This window comes from Alosa alosa, chromosome 22 (genome assembly GCF_017589495.1).
Source record: "Alosa alosa isolate M-15738 ecotype Scorff River chromosome 22, AALO_Geno_1.1, whole genome shotgun sequence".
NCBI classification, from domain to species: domain Eukaryota; kingdom Metazoa; phylum Chordata; class Actinopteri; order Clupeiformes; family Clupeidae; genus Alosa; species Alosa alosa.
This window is the reverse complement of record NC_063210.1, coordinates 13,070,783-13,091,100: the sequence shown is the minus strand read 5'-3', so window position 1 is coordinate 13,091,100 and position 20,318 is coordinate 13,070,783. Positions and strand designations below refer to the sequence as shown.

Genomic DNA, 20,318 nt, shown 5'->3' with positions numbered 1-20,318 from the left:
TTGCCACCTGACCGTCAAAATCTACAATCTAGGAGGTTTAGAAGGGAACTTCATGTGGCCCACTGCAACGAGGCACATTGCAAAAATGACTCTCACCCTCCTGGAGGTTCTAGAAATTACTTTCTTTCTTCACGGAAGACCAAGAAAAAAATGTCTCAACTTTTGTTGACCAACTTCAGCTATTTAGTATTTACAACATAAACAAGGCACAATTAATCTCTCTCACACACCCAACATCCAATTAGCATGTTTTATAAGAAAATGAGAATACAGGATGAATGAGACCATTTGCAGTACAGGACAGTATAAATACAGGTTGTGTGTGAGAGAAAAATGAATGAAGCACAGAGGCACTTTGTCAGCCTTCCTCACAGCTCTGAGGCATTTGTGTTCATATCACTTTTTTGACACCGCACATTGACAGGAGAAAAATTACACTATACTGATCGGCCTTTTCGGTTCCATGTACCCTCACATAGACCCAAACAGGCTGATCAGGCAGTTTTTCTTTCCTTCTTTTTTTTTTTTACAGCATTTGTACACATTGCATATCCAGCATGACATCTTCCTAAAGGGTGTTGTTTTTTTCTCAATCTTCCCCCATAACTTGTACATTTTTAACAGTTCCACAACATTCGTGGTATGTTATTCATGTATATTCATGGTTAGTGTTACCACTAAGGGGGAAAAAAATCAAAATGTTCAAATATCACCCATCATTGTATATCAAGAGCATAAGGGGGTTCTCCTGTATGAGACTGAATAATCCATATCCCAAAGTAATTTAAATACTAAACATGTATGAAAAAGAAACACCACAATGACTCAATTCGTTCATACTCATATCCATGTTTAAATTGTCAGGCATAGGTGTAGACATAACCCTCTCAACACGTAAGCATCCTATTCAACCACTGACCCTGGGTCAAATTTGAAACCGAGATCCTGAAACCTCCACATCAGGGCCACATTTGACCCAGAGACAGCCGCAGGCTGGGACACGAGAACTACAAGACCATGTAGCAATCTTGCTCAAAATGCAGTGCAGCACACAAGATCATAACTCGTCATGTGATATGGTGTAGGAAAGCCAAGCAACCAAATGACAAACTCCAAGCTGCACAGGAACAGGAAAACATACACACACACACGAAAACACACACACACACACACACACACACACACACACACACACACACACACACACCACTTTTGACTGTCAAAGATTGGACAGTTAGTAGGAGTGCTCAAAAACACAGGTGTCAGTCAGTAGGAAGCTGACTTCTGCCTTACTACTCCATGTGATTCCTTAAGACCAATTCATTCAGGCAAATGACACTCTGAACTACTGACTTAGATGACCAAGCCCAACATTTAAGGTAAACAGACTGACTCTTTTCTAACTACATTCTCTGGTACAGTGAAGTGCTGTTATAATCAGAAATAACCGTGTAAGTAAATGATGGCACAATGTTTTTTTACCCATATGAATACCTAACTGTTTACTGTGTAAGAGGCTGAAGATGATCAGTGCTGAAAAAAAAAAAAAAAAAAAAAAAAAAAATCTAATTGGTGTTGCTATGTGCTTATACTACCATAATAAATCCCAGTGAAGTGACTTTTATAAAAAAAAAAATACATATATGCTTTTGATGTTGTAAGCTCACTAAATTAATATATTTTGTCTTTAACTTTGAGGTTACTGTAGAACATCAGCTGAATCATCATTGGGTCAAGCGTACACCTTTGGAAACACTGTCATGTTAAAAGCAACTGGAGGAAAAACAAAACCCTATCTAGAAATCCCTTCTAACTAAAGATCACCATGATGGCAACAGCACCATTGCCAACTCTATTCTGAGAACAAAAGCTCACAGCACTGGAGTTAAAAAAAAAAAAAAAAAAAAAAAAAAATGCATAAAAAAAGGGAAAACAGAAGTAATGAATCACTGCTACACAACAGAAAAAAACCTGCAATGTTGGTACAGTTGTTTTCTTTCTCTCTCTTGTTAGGAGACAAACCGGTAAGAAATAAATATCATATTTATAGGAGTTTTAACACTGGAGTCATTGGTGGTGGTAGGGCCCACCCATCCACCCCCAATCACCATTTCTGGGTAGAGAGAGGGATTGTGGGTAGGAGCAGGTGTCGTGTGGGTGTTCAGACGCCCAGCTTGTTGGCAATGGTCATTACCACTTTGAGGATGGGCATGAATGCGGAGATCTCGCTAAAGTTGCTGCTGCTGACGATCTGCGTGTGCACCTCCAGGCCGTGCAGGTAGTTCCGGGCCGTCACACTGCGGCTGATCTCGTGCAGGCCGCCGAGGATGCTGGGAGACAGCTGAGGAGGAGGAAAAGGGTGAGGTAAGGTGACGAAGGGTGGTGTGGTAGTGATGAAAGATATTTATAGTGCCCACAAATTCACTGGTGACTTGAAGATTAATGAAATCGGTGAGGACTTACAGCCTGGTCCCTCAGCTTGTCGTAGAGGTGGCCTAGCCTCTTTGCCGCATCATCAAGTTTTCTCTTCGTTTGCTGCAGGAAACAAAAAGTTGGAATGTTGGAATGTTGAAACAGAATGTTCTACATAAGGTCTGTGATAGAATCACTGGCATTTCAAACTACCCATGCTGGCGTGATCTGTATCTGTGTGTGTGTGTGTGAATGATGGTAGTGCAGTACAGTATGAACACGTGAATGGGTCATTTTGCACGAGAGACACTCACCATGTGCAAGTACACTCATGTGCAAGTCAGTGTGTGCTTCAACCTCTAGCTTGACTGGCATGATCTCTGTGTGTGTGTGTGTGTGTCATCGCAGTATGAACACGTGAGCAGGTCCTGTGCATGTGTAAGTCCGTGTGTGTTTCACACCCAGCCCGACATGACATGGTGTGTGTACATGTGTTTAGCATTCACACATCTCTATGCAGTGTGAATAACAGAGTGTACCAATGTGACAACATATGCGCTATGTGTGACTTAGTGCCAGTTACTGGTAAGAAGGAGAGTCTGTCTGTGTGTGTTTGTGTGTGTATGTGTGTGTGTGTTTCTGTGTGAAAGTGTGTGCGTTTGTATGCGTGTGTGTGTGTGTGTGTGTAGGTGTATGTAAGAGTGTCTATATGTGTGTAAGTGCATGTGGGTGTGTGTGAGAGAGAACGTGAAAGTGTGTGTGTGTGCGCACAGAGGGCATCATTACCGGGTCTCCTGCAGCCAGCTGGCATCTCTGTACCAGGCTGTCGAAGGTGTTCTTGAGGATCATGTGCTCAGCGGGGATCTCTTTCTGCTCCACACGCTCAGAGGGGAGCTGCTGCAAGAGCTGAGAACACACACACACACACACAGTCATGCAGGAAACGAACACAGATAACCCACACACACACACACACACACACACACACACACACACACACACATCATGCAGTGCACAAACACAGATAACACACACACACACACAGTTTTTCATCCATCTCTACGTCAGATCAGCTCTACGGTGAAACGGCGCCTTGTTCTGCTTTTGTGGAAACTAACTTGACAGGTTTAGCAATACTGACACAGTCAAACATCGTTGTCTTTGTAGAAATTTAAACAAGGTCATGTGTGGTTCAGCAGGCACCTCTGACCCGACAGCTTTCAATGTGCACATGCAAATAAATCCCTGTCCTTGCGACAAGACCGGAGAAATGTAATGGCAGGTAAATGCTCTGGTGAACTGTGAACTGAATTGCATTTAATAAAATTCAAATTAAACCACTTGGTAGTTAACTGTCCCTGTATCGTGACAATTTGAACTCCAACAAAAGTCTGACAAAATTCTCATCGGACAAAGGATTAATCTTGAGTCACAAAAAAACGCAACAGTTTACTGTAACGTGAAGAAATGAAATTCAGAGGCAGGAGGGCAGATGGGGTCCTCGCTCCCTACATGCGGGCGCGGTCGAGCAAATAGCAACATCACTGGCTGACAATCAGTTGACCTGTGACCCGATTCCTGCCGTTGAGAGTCTGTGCTTTTGCTTTGGATAAAAGTGTCTGCAGAATATCAGTCGGTGAGTCCTTACCTGCACGGTGGGCTCTTGCGGAGCCCCTGGAGGGACCTGCATGTGGTCCTGGGTCAGGGGGGCCTCCACTGGGTAGCCCATGACGGGAGCCGTGATGGGAGCCGGGGGAGTGTAGTTTTCAGGAACCTGCAAAAATCAGAGTCACTTCTTGAGTGCTTTTCAGTTCAGAATTATTGCTTCGAGTCGATGGTTTAGAATAGCTACCCGACAAGTAAATTACAGTAAACGGCAACACAGAGCTTTGACAACTGCGTGGCAGTGAAGTTCTGTAATCAACCAAGGATTCAACAGTGGTCTACTAAACAACCAAATGTAACTTTTCTGGTACCTTCTTCTTCCTGGGACCACCCCTCACCGCTGGAGGGTCGTTCCAGCCCTCTTGTGCTGGAGGCGTCAAAAAAGCGTAGACAAAAAACATTAGACACCATTGTACAGTATTATTTGTCTGTGCACCCCGAAGATTTCAGCTATCTGAATCCCTCATCTAAGCCTCTTCTTTCTGGCACATAGAGTTAACAACTTAACTTTGGCTTTCTGGTGATGCAGCACAACACAGGAAAAAAAACTCAGGCCACTGTGACGTGATGCCATGTCAGAGAGCAGATCCAAAAAAAACACGCCAGGCATCACTAACATGCTTCACAAGCACGCTCACACCACTCACTGGCCAAGCAATGCTGCAAAGGATTAGCCTCAAGCTTCTGCTCATATTTGTTTATTTGTTTGCTTGCTTGCTTTTGTTGTGCCCAGTTTACTTGTGGGAATGCTCTGTCTCACACACACACACACACACACACACACACACACACACACACACACACACACACACACACACACACACACACACACTCACACTCACACACACACACACACACACACACACACACACACACACACACACACACACACACACTGCAATACACCCTAAAGCTTAGTCCACACTGCCTCCTGCCTGACTGTCAGTCTGTCACCTTCATCCTCACACTGGGGACTCAGCCACGGAAAATAACCTGAAAGTCAGAGAGCGGGCAACAGCTTCAAAAGTCCTGTAGTCAGCACTGCAGTGGCAGAAGATGAACCAACACCAACAGATAACACCATAGTAATGTTAAAGGTGCCCCTTTACCCTGAGTGTCTCATGACAAATTAATGTTGTAAACAGTCTGTAAATACTGGCCTCTTTCATTTTATAAATAGGTTTTCTGTTTTCTTGAAGTTACTGAAGTAATTTCTACAAAGACTTAAGAAGTGTTTTTACAAAGGGAGACCTTTAACCTTACCGTCCTACACTGCTATCTAGATTACAACACTTTGAAAATGGGCAGCAACAAATATTAAATACTTTAATCATGAAGTGCGTTTGGTTGAAATACTAAAGGGCCCTGTGAAGTCATTACCTGTCGGAGGGGGTGCAACCGTTGGAGCACTAACCGGCCTGGACGCAGGCGCCCCAGGTCCACCCTGAGGGTAGCCCGACCCCACTGGGGGGTAGGAGCCACCGGGCATCGGGGGAGGCCCCGCACCTTGGCTGTGTGGGCCTCCTGGGAACATAGGCATGGGCGCCCCTGGTAGGACGTTGGGTGGCATGGTGGGGGGCGTGGAGGGGACCGACGATGAGGTGGGGATGAAGCCGGCGGGTGGCGGCGGCCCCATAGGATTGGCCATCATGGGCACGCTGCCCGCGGAGGACGAAAGGGGCATCAGAGGGGCGGGCATGAAGGCTGGCGGGGCGCTCATGGGTACGTTCTGAGGATGGAATGGCTGAGAAGGAGGGAACCCTGAAATACAATATGAGGAATGGGGAAGGAATATAGACAAGAGAGAGAGGGTTAAAAGAAAGTAGAGCAAAAACAAAAGTACAAAGGAGGATCAATCAATATGGTTTTTTTTTACTAAATAACAAATCAGACTACTAGTTCTACTGTCTCAGGGGTATCTGGTGTGTACCTGGTGCAGGGTTTACTTGTTGAGGGTACATGGGCCTGGGGCCAGGACGGGCCATGCCCGGGGGGCCCATGTGAGAGGTGGGTGGTTGGGCCATTGGGTCCGGAGCCTGTGGGGTTAAGGTGTGGGGCACTGGGGGCATACCAGCGTCTGGCATCCGTGAGGGCATGGAGGGCTGGAATGGCACCTTCTGTGGCTAACACGGGAGAGGGACCACAACAAACCTCATGAAACCCCAAAACACTTTTAAGTTAATGATATTAATGCTACTAGAGACTCAAGATGACTTTATTTGTCCATTCTGAAATATGTCTTGGTAAGGCTACTACCAGTTCTTAATAAAAATACAATAATAAACATTAAATACATATTAGTTAATTTTTTTTTATTTTTAAAGTCTGGATAGCAAGTGGGTCTTGCTGTGGCTGTGTTACCTGCTTGTGTGCATTTTGGGCCGGGGCAGGAGCAGGCGCAGCAGGACCTTGTCTGGCGCCCCCTGCTGAGGGTTTGGGGTAAGAGGAAGGCGCCGGCTGACTCGGTGCACCCATCCCCTGGGCGTGGAACAGCCTGTCCCGTAGCATCTGGATTATAGCCTTGGTGGAGGTCAGTTTGTTTGGGAATAAAAAGGAAATAAATTTGTTTGTTTGGGAATCTGCTCAGAAATGTTCCCTTGTCAAGACAATACAAAACCAAAAGGGTAAACAAAATTGTTTTGTAGCATAATAATGCAAACTACTGGTGTGGATATGAGTTGAGATATGGTTTCATACCAGTTCAGGAAACCTTGCCATGCAATGATTGCCATGTATATATCACACCAGACCCTCTGACACATATATCTGTGGATCTGGCCTCGCAGCTGCAGGTTGGGACGAGGCCCAAGGTTCTCACCTGGTTGGAGCTGTCAGGCAGGTAACTCATGGCAGTGGCCAGGCTGCCCTGCGAGGCCAGCAGGCTGGCGTAGTGAGTCAGCTTCTCGGCCAGGACGGGGCTCTGCACAGCCACCTCGCCGTTACGCAGGCGCTCGATCGACTTGCGCAGGATCATCACTTTCTCCACCAGGTCCTGGGACACAAAGAGCGAGAGGGAGAGAGTGTGTGTGAGAGAGAGAAAGAAAGAAAGAACCAGTGTTACAAGCATGTGAAAAAGAAAAAAACAAACAAACAAAGTAATCAACACAATACTGCAGCTCAATTGGTTGAGTATGGGGTCAACACCAACAAGGTCACAATTTCAGTATCCAGAGAGAGCACATACAGTACTGATTAAAATGTGTATCTATTAAGTCAGTCCCTTTGGGATGCAAACCAGTGCCATCAAAATGGATGATACCAAATTAGACGGGATGGAATGCAAATAAACACTCATCAGTGTGGACACGGAGTGACTGGACATTCAGACCAACACTGAGCTATTCCGTTTCCCATGAAAACGTGTCGTGCAAAGCTTTGCATGCTCACAAAAAATGCCTCACATGCCTGTCAATGTTTTGCATACTTGCAAACTGCATTTAACTCAAGACAGTGTACAGTCATAATGCTGGTGCTTAATCAGTATCTGATGTAAATAACTGTCTTGCACTGTCCTACATTAGCCTGTCTTTTAAGAGCTTATGAAGGCAGGTGGATATTTCACATGTGTTATTATGTCTAAAACCCTCAGACAGAGGACCAAAAGCGACAGAATAATTACTGCTTTTAAAAGGATGTGCTCTGCTGCTTTTATCTTTTTTACTTGTAGAAGTGGGCTTTCTATTGGTACTGGCCTGTGAAAGGACTGCACTCCTGTTGCCATTTCTCTCAGATATGCGAGAAAGAAAAGGTCCCTACCTTCTGTGCCGCATGTACCTTATTCAGCCCATTAAGTGGACAATTGCTTGTGTGTCTAGTCTACATAATTAGAATTTGCCACAGGGACACACCACTCCAAATTGCTTAGGACATGCTTCTGTTTTATCCTAACACCTGGAAGGCTACATTCTCCTTCCTACTGTGGAAGAGCCTGAAATCGAAACTTAATCAGGCCAATGAAATCGTGTATAGAGTCGTTAGGGGGGCTTAACATAATGATTGATGGCAGAGTTGCAACAGTTTGGCTTGAATTCCCTGCTACTTGAAAACAAATAAGATGGATGTTGCTGCTGGCAAACAGTGTGACATGAGTTAAGCTTTTATTAAGTTGGCAAACGTTTGAACTAGCCAACTAGCTCCGCTGGTGGGAAACGCATGGGACTCATAGCGCTGCCGCTGTCCTATTGCGTGCAGAGGGAATTTGAAAGACAACTGATTATCCCGCCCCTCGGACTGAGCACTGCGAACGGTGAGTGCCCAGACCCTACATTTTAATGTGGGTCTGGCTCGTCAGGTTACTTTGTTGAACCTTTTATCAGTGTTTACATAGATGGACAGCGAGGGTCATTCAAAATAAAGTATTGCGAAATGTAGTCAGTCAACTAAAGTGTTCCGGTGATGACAGTTTGCGTTGAAGTAGGCCTGTCAGTATCCAGCCAAGGGCAGCTGACCTTGTACATTTTATGTACCAAAGTAGATTTTGATTCGCATTTCACAAGCGGCGGGTGATAATTTTAGACCCCAGTTGAGCTGGGAACATTATTGTGTCCGAAGGTACGCAAGGCAAGGCGATCGAGGAACGGCTCCTACCTCCAGTGCCAGAGGGGAGGACGAGTCCCTCTGCTGGGCCCAGCACTCCACCAGCTTCTCGATGTTCCCCGAGCAGATGTAGCACAGGCACGCCTGCAGCCGGTTCTTCTCTGAGGCTCCGTTCTCCAGGCGAGCGCCCAGTGTGTCTGGCGCAAGAAAACAGAGAGATAGATCAATAGGTAGTTTTTAAATGTTCCCCAGGGGGATAACTGTTGTCACACATCAGTCACATATTAGTGCTGTAAAGAGTCTAGAACAGAGTTACACTTACAGCAAATGCTTTCACGACTTGCAGAGTTATGTGGCCGTCTTACTTTAAAGATTACTGGAGGTTCTTCATTGGATATTCTTAATTGCCACAACTCTATTTTCTTGTACAATATATTGAGGTCAGGTTGTGCTCCCTTCAATCTATAGCACTTTGAGTATCTACATTAAACACTACATTGTACACAAATGCAATGTAATGTAGTTGTTATCATCATCATAGTCATCCTGATCTTCACCATTATGATCATCATGTCATATCTGATCCCCAGGTTTGGGAGATGGACCCCGGTATCTTACCACAGAGCGGGGCGAACTCCTCTGGGTGGGCGTAGGTCAGGAGGGCAGCCAGGGCCTCCTTCCAGTTGTCCAGCTCACAGCTCTGCACGATGTCCCGCCAGTTTTGCGTCACCACTGACGAGATCAGCTAGAAAAGGGGGAAGACAGTTACATTCATCACATCAGCTGCCGTGACATTAAAGTGTTTACTGATCAGACAGCCATGCAAGCAGAGAGAAGAAAATTAATAATTTCAAATATACACGGGAGAGATGTTAAAGTGCAATTCCTGAGCGATTTCAACCAAGGGTCTATTTCACCATGAGTAGAACACATTAGCAGCCTGTCCTAAGCACTTCCATTGTTAGCCTTTAAATTAGTCTGGAGGCACTGAAGCCGGTCAAACTTGGTACTCCTGTCTATGTAGTCTAAGCTCTCGAGGGAGTGTTCGACTCGTTGTCATGGTGAAATAGACCCTTTGTTGAAATCGCTCCTGAATTACACTTTAAATTCCTAGTGCTACAGGTAGGAGATTTCACACAGCGGGCAAATCAACAACCAAGCTAATTTACAATCAAGAAAAAGTCACTAACAAACCTACCATGGTAGGCAAAAAAAGAACTAACCAACAGAATAGCACAAATACCACACTTTTACTATGGAGTCTGCACCGAGCAAGTCATGTACTCAACTGCCTGATGGCCTACCTTCTCAGGCTAAAAATAAATAAATAAATAAATACATGTTAAAAATGTTATATTTTTTTATATTGACTAGGGAACAGCTATTTGGGAATTTTTACCCCATTTAACTGTTCCTGCTGATCTTCTTTTAATCACATTAGGCAAATCCACATAGCCAATTACTTGCAGCCCTGTAATGAAATAAGCTAAAGCTATCACTAAATTAAAACGGCTAAATCCAGTCGTGGGTCGTACCATGGACACGCTGTTCTTCTGGCGGTCCAGGTATCTCTGCTGCGTCTTCTTCAGGAGCTCCTCTCCGCCGCTGATGGACAGCAGGATGGCTTCGGCATAGCGGCCGTCACTCAGGCACAGCTCAACCGCCCCATCAAAGTTCCCCACCAGCAGGGCCTGGCTGATCAGGCCGTCCGTGTCTGGAACATGTACAAAAAAGGGAAGAGATGGGACATAAGGTTAATCCCACAGACATGCATACAGGCAGAGATGCAGACAAACAGACACACACGAAAACAAGAAGGCATTCAGAGGTCGTGCAGTTTCATTTGCGTTGTTTTTATTTCCAGTTCCTGTCTAATTTATGATTCAACTACATACTGTTTTCACAAAATGGTGACTGAGAACAATATTACCAGCAAATAAACTGAGACAATGGTTCAAAACAACTGTGTGACGTGCATACTTAGACCACAGTGCCAACTAAATGGAGCACTCTGTGTGTGCGTGTGTGCATGTGTGTGTGTCTGTGTGTGTGTGTGTAAAATCACCTGCAGACACTGGGATTTGGAAGCTGGGTTTCTCTTTGGGGATCTGACTGAAGAAATCAGCTGGGGAGACTGAACGTGGACTTCCGGCTGCAGGAGACGCACTAGCTCTCTGATATGAAATAAACACAAACACATTAGAGTCAAGTAATGGAAACTAAAAAAGAAAAGAAAACAAAAACTGCACAAAAGGGCCCCAGCCCCCATTATGTTGAATGATATGGCATTATAAGAAATGCTCGTTTTTAAACTTTTAGAAAAAAGATCAAAAAAATGCTAAGTCTCATTTTGTTTTACATTTGTAAAGTGTATTGAGACCGTGTTGCATGGTGATACTGCTCTATGAACAATACATTGATTGATAATGTAATAAATTGCAAAATTTGAGAGTGACCTCAGCAGATAGGGCCTGCATCTTCTCCGCCAGGTCATTAGCATCCACACCATGACCATTGGGCTGAAGGCTCTTCCCCAAACATGTGGAAATCTGGACACACACACACACACACACACACACACACACATTAGTTGGTAGAAGTTTACATTAAACACAGAGACTATGTATCTCACACATTGTTAGAATCACAAAAATTCCATAAAAGGCAAAGTACAAAAATGTCTGAGATTAGCCTAGAAATCTAGACACACCCTAGCAGCGGCAAATTAATTCGCTCAGCCTGTACGTCTAGTATCAAACCATAGGGATTTCTATTGGCTGACGCCGTGGACGTCATCCAATCACAGCGCTCTATTTTGTTAGTCTTAAGGCGGGCTTAACAGGATAACGACAGTCCTGCGACGGTGAACAACAAGGAAGGTGGCTATGGCGAACGAAGAGCGGTTGTTTGAATCGGCGTTGGCGTCAACTTTGGAGGAGTTGGACTTTTCTTTGAAAGTTGAGCAACACAATGCACTTATGTCATTCCTTTCGAAGAAGGATGTATTTGCCGTTTTGCCGACCGGATACGGATATGGTCGTAGGGCTAGCCTATTGCATGCCTAGGCAGTTTGAAAGACAATTCTCTGCCCGCCCCTTGGATTAAGCGAGGTGAATGGTTAGATTCCAGACTATACATTTCAATGATATAGGATGGCCCGCCAGGCTAGTCTGAGATACCTTTTTGTCCAATTCATCTTTGCTGAAACCTAACAGCTTCAGGAACTTCACACGAGCTTCATCTTCAAAGTTGACCTGAGGAAGGATTGCAAACATTTTGTCAGTATAAGACAACATTAACAACAATCTATTGTCCTCTTACAATGCCAAACAAACAAAATGTAATTTCAGAGTTAAAGCCACTGTGGCCACAAGACGTGGTCCCTATAATCTCTCAAATGGTGATCTTATCATGGCAACAAAGAAAAGGTCCTGACATTACCTCTTATACATCTTATAAGCACACATCTCCGATTCCCTCTACCTCTCCACCTCCCTCTAGACCTACGCCATCCTCCTTCCGCTCACCATAAGGAACTTCCAGACGTCTTGCTCGCAGTCGGACGGGGCGTTCTGGATCTTGGCCTGGCAGTAGCTGGAGAAAGAGCCGGACTGGAGAGCCGCCTGCAGCTCCCGCGACCGCTGGAGGAACTCTGTCTCCGTGGTGACCTGGCTCACGAACACCTGCCGCGGGGTGAGCGAGGGGGCAGGTTGCTGGGAGGGCTTGGGGCTCTCGAAGGTCACCAGCTTCCCCCCGAACTGGAGCAGAGAGAGAACAGGGCCTTGGTTCATTAACAGGAGCCCTTTTAGAACAACCTAGTACGTGTAGTAAAGAGGGCAGCATAGACTGCAAAAGAGTGACACCTTTCTTGGGTGTGGTGAGGAGGCATGTGTCACTCAACATAAACACATAGTTTTTAGTGCCTTTTAGACTGTTTTTATGAAAAAATATACTGACTTAATTGTATTATTATAAGGGATTTCATGTATCTAAATACTTATCTAAATGTATCTAATTTCTTGAATTTCCCCTGGGGATCAATAAAGTATCTATCTATCTATAAGCATGCATGGAAAAATCTTTACAAAACATCTTATGACACAAAACGAGCCCCATATCTATGAAACATGACTCACCGCAAAGCGGGCCCCGACTGGGCGTCTGACCCACTTAGGGGGCTTCTTGAGGGGTGGGATGATGGTGGCCTGCTGGGTGGGCGACTGGGGCATCTGCAGGGGAGGAAGGACCTGGCCAGTCCCAAAGGGGTCCATGGCATCAAATGATGCTGATATCTGTGAAGAGTTCACACAGAGACGGGAATGGCAAAGCATGCAACACCACAAAAAGCAGGATGAGGTAAATAAAGCGGTTTCGCTGTAGCTCAAGGCATGCAAGGGTGTTCAGCTACTGGGAAACTCACATGCTGATCAAATATCTACCTTGCATGCGCTACTCGGACAATGTCATCTTCGATTTAAATTCAATTCGATCATTATCTTAACAGCTCTTTTTTTTTTTAATTGCATGATCGGATTAAAATAGTTAATAAATAATAACGTAAAGTGAGCCTTCTATTGCAACATCTATCAGGGAGGAGTTCACACACAGATTGTAAGGGCCAAAGGGCAGGAAATTGCCCAACTTCAATTGCTGCTCAACAGGCATGCTGGGATGTTATAATATTGGGAGGCAAACACGATGACCCAATATCTACCCATCATGTCCACCTTAGATAATGTTATATTCAATCTTAAATCCAATCCAATCTATTTCATTGAAAATATTTCATCCATTTTATTTCATTAAAATCTTTACCACCACTTGATTTTATACAGACAGGCATGGTTCCCCCCACTTCAATGTAATGCACTTTGAGGGCCTTGAAAATCACAGTCTCAGTGTTGTTGTTGTTGTTGTGTTATGTAATTCAGACAGGCAGCGAACCCACACGTAGGGGCATGTTACCTTATCCACACTGCTATGCTGCACGGCCTCCAGGTTACCTCCCATCACAGAGTAGACGCAGATGTGCCCGTCAAACGAAGCAGCAGACAGCAGGGCTGGATTCCTGGGGCACCACTGGACATCAAAGCACCACTGGTTGGTAGTGGGCAACTCATAGATCACCTGGATGCACAAGGGGTGTGGGGGGTGTGGGGGGCACATTAGAGGACACTCCTGACATTCCATTGAGTGACTACATAAAGACAGACTACCTCAAACAGAATCACTGCTAACCTTTTACACCTTTGAGAGAAGCCAAGTACTTGATTTTTTAAAGCACCTGCAGATATATCTGATTACTGTAATAAAGTAGGACTAGATTTTTTTCTTAAAGAGCCTGCAGATATTTCTGATTACTATTATAAATTTGCTATATTCATTGCATAAAGCACATAAAGAGTACTGTACACCTAGAGGACTAAGTTGGTGCAAATGTACTCAAAGTAAAGCAGACCTCTCCAGTGGCGGGGTTCCAGCAGAGGATCCTGTTGTCTTTGGCACTGCTGAGAAGCAGCTCTGGGTCAGCTTGGCTCCACGATATGGAGAGAATTCCCCTGTACAGAAACCCCAGTCATAAGATATAGGTCACCACAGACTGAGATTTACCTTTTTGTATTTCATATCAAACACCGTATTCTATTATTGCACTGGTAATATAAGAGAGGGTTAAAGTGGAGTGATCAAGATCTTTGCAGTTTGCACTGTCCACTTTTTGCACTGCTCCATGGCACACACTCTACCATGACATCTCACTGCATCACTTCCACTTATGTATACCGCAACACCATGTCAACTCCCTGCCTCGAATCTGAGATCTAATGGAACTCCATTGTATTTCCATCCTTATAGTGTTGTGAATGTTTCTTGTTCTGTATGTCACAAGCTCCTGCATGTTTAGATACGTACATATGTACATATCTATCTCTCTACCTATCTACCTATATCATGAATTCCTTTGACAAACAATTAGCCCGACAATTCTAGTCAGAATTTGAGTCTGATACTGCTCCATTGGGACGTGATTATGGGGCGTGTTTCAACCGATACAGTGGGGAAAATGCCTCTGCACTCAATTGGATAGAGCTGACCAATCAGAGCAACGAAATAGTTTATCGTGAGCTGTAGGAAGAGCACCCAAATCATCCTTCTTCTCCACAAATGGCTTAACATTGTTTTCTGGTCGTTTTTTTTTAAGTTATTGCGCTAGGTTTTCCCACATATACACTTGCCGGCGTTTTCAGAAATAATAGTTTTCAGTGACAAAACCTCAGTTTTCGTGTAAATGAAAGGGCAAACCACATGGAAATAATATGCATTTTTCCTATGTGTTAACAGGGTCTTAGAAGCCATCTGTCTAGATTCTAGCCACAGTGTTTTTGGTGCAAACAAAATCAACCTAAGCGTGCTCAAATGACGTGATAGACGAGGCATCTGTCCATCATCGTACAAAGCCCAATTTGATTGGTCCGAACAGCTCTGGTTCGGGCATAGTTGCTCCACAACGGAACAAGTCGAGACCGAACTTCCTGACCTCATATGTTGTGGGCGGGGCTCAGTTCGGCTAGCATCCAGGCTAACAAACCATAGTAGTGGCCAATAACATAATAGTAACCAAAATAATGAATACTTTCTGATTGTACATTGCCACATGATTTCGATGTATATAAAGGAGAAAAAGAGGATGTTCTTTTCAGATTCTTGAAATTCAACTGAAAAAGAAAATAGGTAAAACGCAATCTAAATTTGTTGGCCTCAATTGCATGGGTATCCCACCTTGTGTGATTCTCCAGGACTTTGAGAGGAGATGTGGCGAAGCGGAGATCCCACATCTGAATGACGGGCAGCCGATCATCTTCTGAGGCCAGGACCAGCTGAGTGGCCACCTCCGGGTGCCACAGCATCCCAGAGCAATGCATCTTGGGTAATGATAAAATATACAGTTAGGACCATAATTATTCACATGTATACCAAATTTTGATGAAAATACAAATCTATTTTTGATCAAGAAAACACAGAAATAGTTCCTTTTTTAATACAATTTTTTCTAAATGTATCATATTTTATCTTGTACTTATGGCAAGGCAGAAGAAACCAATTGATCAAATACAAATTCACTATAAAATGTAACATTTGGCATGGGTATGAATAATTTCTGGCTTATCTGTATCCACCAGTACATAGGTGCAGCCCAGTATTGCAAGAAATATTTTCCACAGTGATCATTTCACTGTGTAAAGTGCATGGCAGAACAAAGCTGCTCCAAGCTGACTGAGGATAGTTAATGCCTTCTAATTGGCAATCAATGCCCAATCAATGCTGCTAATTAATTTCCACTGTCTGCTACTTTGACATTAGCAGCTAAGACAGCTAAGACAGTCATATGAGCGCTTTGCTGTGGATTACGGTCACTGATATACAGACTAACCCTGTTGCTGTGGTCGCTTATCTTGATGATGGGCTCGTTCTTCCTCAGGTCCCAGACGACAGCTTTGCCACTGGGACTGGCCGACGCCAAGATGTGCTGAACCTGTCTGTTCCACGCCACCACGCTGACATCTTCAGCCGGCTGAGCAGAGAAATTATGATGATTGACAGACAGTGAGTGTCAAATGTTAAACCATGACTTCTTCAGATCATGAATCTTTCCCACTCTCTCTCTCTCTCTCTTACACACACACACACACACACACACACACGCACATGCAAACGCGCACACACACACACAAAATGGTCAATAAATGGTGTCCATAGATGAGCAACATGTGATGCCTGATTTTAGGATGCACTTATATCATCGTCAAGAAATCCAACAATGCAACTTCTCTGTTGGGCTGTTTTCTGATTGTGATTGAAGGTATAATACTCATGCAATTTGAAAGATGTGCTGATGGATCACCACAAACTTGGGGGCTTTCAAATTGCAAAAGCATATCCACAAGTTAGACGTAGGTTTCAATAAGGTAATCATCAATATTTAATGCATTTCTTCTGAGGAACATGCCTGATCGGTTTAGTGAAAGGAGAGTGGTCGGTGAGAAGTTAACTACTATTCCCATAAACCCACACAGCACAGGAGAACCGTGAACAGTTAATTAACATCAAATCCCACTTCAAACCATTCCTTCGAACATTTTTTCTCTTACCTCATTAATCTACAAAAAAACAGATCACAGAAACATAAATCCATATATCAAACTTTTGGAGAGTTTATCCATTCCAGATATTATATTTTTTTACACAATAAAAAAGGTCTGCTTGGTTTTCAACAGTGAGAGTAAATAAAAGGATAACAATAGCTAAAACACAGAACATGGAAGAAATAAATAGCTGATAGAATAGCTACCTGTGCTTTTGTTCCCGGTGTCATGGGATTGCTGAAATTGTTTAAGTCCCAGATGTATATTTCGGAATCATTTGCCCCAGATGCCAGTAGGTTACTCTACAGTAAAACATTGAACCATGTGATGAGAAAGAACATAGTGCATCAAAACATTAATGCAGATATGACACTGGCACATGCTTATCTAGGGTTAGTTTCCCATACATGGATTAAGGCTAGTTCTAGACAAACAGGTTGTTGTTTTTTCAATGGAAATCTCCATTCTTGCTCTCTCTTAGTCAAGGGCTAGTTTAATCAGAGACTTTGTAATGAGGAGACACAGCACTCAAAAAATACTCCGTAGAAATGCATGGGGTTAGTTTGTAACGCTAATCTGGCAGTTGTCTACACATATCCCGCCCCTTCAGCGGCAAAAAAACTGTGAACCGCAAAAGTGTGTAAATGTGAATACATTGTGCCAATCATGTGGTGTGTTCTGGAACAAGGTTGGTGTCATGAAGCCTTACGCACGCGCATTTCTGGCGAAATAGATGCACGATAAGTGCCCTAAAAGCGTTACAATATGGCAGCTGAGTGGAGGGACTTGCCTAAAAGGACTTTGGTTTAATCTATATATGGGAAATCAATCGTTGCGGTAAAATATCCCCCAAAGAAAAAAAAATTGTTTGTGCTTACTTGGTAAGGGTTGTAGTCTAGTGCTTTAACTGGACCTGTGTGTTTGGTGGCTTGGCCAACAATGGCCTCTTCTCCCGAGGCTAGAATGACTTCTGGGCTGTACACTGTGATGGTGCCATTTTCACTTCCTCCCACAAGCCTTCCTGCAGAGCCATCTGTTCCCAGGCCATAGTGCCCCCAGATCAGACTATGAAACCTGAGGAAAGGAGTCAGCTGCTTATTCCAATCCAAGTTTGATAAGGTGACCAAGGGATCTTCACCCAGGCAAAATGAATCACATCACAAAGTATCACACAAAGATGTAGGGATCTTCACCAAGGCAAGATGAATCACAGAACTCAGAAAAAAGTACAAATACCTTTTTAGTGTAACATGCTGCAAACTATTCTTTTTTTTTATTGTCTTTAAGCTTTTTAGTTCTTCTATCTGACCTGAGATTACTGACCCAGGTACTTATGCTTTCCTATGGGAAGCATGCATCTGACTTGGGTATGCAGGTAAAATGATAAACCACGGCATATCAGAGCAATATGCCTACCACATCGTATCAAATTTTCCACTGACCTGTTAGAGGTGGCAAGGGTTCCTCTGAGTTTCATCTCTACAGATGGATCTGCAAAGTCCATCTCAAAAATCTCCAGGGCAGCGGTAGTGTTGAAGGAGGCATCCAGCTGCTGGGCAGAGGTGCCTGAGAGAACCAAAGTTATGGGATGAGGCTGGCATTCATATAAACACAACAGTGGCTAAGAATGAAACAAAAAAGAGCCAACAACCTATCAACAACAATCCTAGTATCCCTCTAGCATTCTCTATGAGTCAGTTCATGGTTCGTATTAACATTACATATCTCATTTTACAGGCATCTATTCAGTACACAAGTATTACCCAAGGCCAAGTAAGCAGGATGGTGAGCTGCAGGACTCCATGCCTGGTTAGCCGTCCTTAGAATCTCCTTCAGCCTCATCGTCCACTCTTGGCTGGTGCTTCGAACAGAATCCTTGGTTAAGATATGGGGCAAATGCGATCTCAGTTAGTTCAGCAGCTTAATTTATGAATAGCTGCTGAGTCTCCAACCCCAAAAGAGGAAAGATAAATCCAACTAACGTTTGGATGCTAATGTCACTGATTGAACTTATTATTCACTTAATCAATTTACTTCATTCACAACTAGTATAATAAATACATGTCATAAGTTAAATCATGGTTATTGCAATAAATCATGGTTATTGCAAGTTACTCTCAATCACTGACAAGTCGCATACAGTAACTGATGATGATGTTGGGTTTCTCCGGTGACTTAGCCAGCTAACTCGGTAGAAGCTAGCTGCAAAGTTAAACTAACTTACACTGACATTGGCGATGTAAGTAGAATGAATAAAAGCAACAGGCTCCAGAGAGTGCTAAATACTGAACATATACAAACTGTCCACTCACTGTGTAGGAAACTCAACATTTATCTGTCATTATGCACATATAGACTAGCTGCTAGAAACTGACGAACACTAGACGTTAACTAGCCAGCGTAAGAGGCTAACGTTAACGTAAAGCTGACATTCACTGCTTTAGTATCTCGATATCTTGCGACATCAATAGCTAGCATTATGTAGTGCTTCATTATGGGTTTAAAATCCATCAAAGCAGTGTTCATACTTCAGATTATATACTCAAAATATTTTTGATTGGACTGAATAGATAACATTACTTCACTGACCTAAAACAAGTGTATAAACACACGAATGACCAGCTGGTTAGCAGTTAGCGAGCTAGCAAGCGGTTAAGCTAAGAAGCCTTCCAGTCGTCATTCTAAATGGGGCGTCATCAGTTAGCAGGCTAGGTTAGCTAGCTAACCATGACATGTACCCAGCTAACCCCAACTACTGAGAGTGAAATTGGCACGTAGCCTATTTTGCATCAACAAATTCACTTACTGTCCTAACATGCCGTTGCCGTGTTATATATACTGACTTATCGACAAATGTTCTCAATTTGACAGGCAAAAAGTAACGCTGTACTTACAGTTCGATTGTTGATTATCAGTGTCGGTAGTTGAAAAGACACTCCTTACGTTATCTTTGGGATGTGTAGTCCACTACGGCAACCGACGTGGCAGGAAAGAGTAATGCCATAAGGGCTGCATCCGCAGCTATCGCAAGTAAGTGTCAAGCCCACGTAACACTGGTAATTCTGCTAAGGTTCATGAGAACAAGAGACTCTTATTATCTCGACATGGCTGTTAAACAACTGTGCCGCAGCTACAGTTACCGTTTGAGTTTCACCATAAATCTGCAATCCGTTTAGGGCATGGTACCCTAATTACAACTGTATGTGGACTCAATTTGGTACTTCATTCTGGTGGAAAGCCGGGAATATGTGTTGAATTATGTGAAGTTAGTAATAATCTCCTTTCTTATAGCCTTACTCTTCTTTGCACCTGTATCATAATAATGTATTATGTTAAAAACGGACTCAAAAGTATATACCACAGAAGTTACAGTACAGATTTGACCCATAGCCTTAATAATAAATTAATACATTGAATATATACTTTGCAATCTGCCACATTTAGACCAGTGGCCCCAATTATCTTGGGCAAAGTGTACAGTCAGTCTATGAGCAAAGTTCTTGTGCATGAACAGCATCATGTGGCATCAGACAGTATTTATTTGACTGCAAATACATTTCACAT

At 43.6% G+C, this 20,318-nt stretch overlaps 1 protein-coding gene across 8 annotated transcripts; it reads right to left on the bottom strand.

Moving 5' to 3' along the window:
* Positions 1–236: 236 nt before the first annotated feature.
* sec31b (SEC31 homolog B, COPII coat complex component) lies at positions 237–19,769 on the bottom strand. Of its 8 annotated transcripts, none has more exons than XM_048233052.1 (28): positions 19,649–19,768; positions 18,518–18,629; positions 18,197–18,320; positions 17,633–17,828; positions 16,961–17,056; positions 16,761–16,769; positions 16,043–16,183; positions 15,391–15,533; positions 14,072–14,171; positions 13,579–13,740; positions 12,750–12,905; positions 12,141–12,371; positions 11,793–11,867; positions 11,070–11,162; positions 10,679–10,787; positions 10,149–10,327; positions 9,232–9,358; positions 8,665–8,810; positions 6,896–7,069; positions 6,439–6,609; positions 6,008–6,200; positions 5,458–5,838; positions 5,032–5,070; positions 4,389–4,444; positions 4,061–4,186; positions 3,199–3,318; positions 2,464–2,535; positions 237–2,341 (listed from the first exon to the last, which is right to left on the bottom strand). In XM_048233052.1, the coding sequence occupies exons 2-28, from the start codon at positions 18,594–18,596 to the stop codon at positions 2,162–2,164; spliced, it is 3,678 nt and encodes a 1,225-aa protein (XP_048089009.1). In that variant the 5' UTR covers positions 18,597–18,629; positions 19,649–19,768; the 3' UTR covers positions 237–2,161. The 8 variants fall into 8 exon arrangements, with proteins under 8 accessions (XP_048089009.1, XP_048089014.1, XP_048089011.1 ...); XM_048233057.1 differs by having other exon boundaries at positions 6,439–6,597; positions 19,649–19,767; XM_048233054.1 differs by lacking the exon at positions 19,649–19,768 and adding an exon at positions 19,561–19,579.
* Positions 19,770–20,318: the final 549 nt, after the last annotated feature.

What these genes read in the sequence shown, in the direction of transcription:
- sec31b (XM_048233052.1), bottom strand. Translation starts at nt 18,596, where the DNA reads ATGAGGCTGAAGGAGATTCTAAGGACGGCTAACCAGGCATGGAGTCCT. An exon ending in TCCTGCTTACTTGGCCTTGG is followed by an intron (nt 18,321 to 18,517) that starts GTAATACTTGTG and finishes TGGTTCTCTCAG; the next exon opens with GCACCTCTGCCCAGCAGCTG. An exon ending in CCTCCCCTCTGGCACTGGAG is followed by an intron (nt 7,070 to 8,664) that starts GTAGGAGCCGTT and finishes TTTGTGTCCCAG; the next exon opens with GACCTGGTGGAGAAAGTGAT.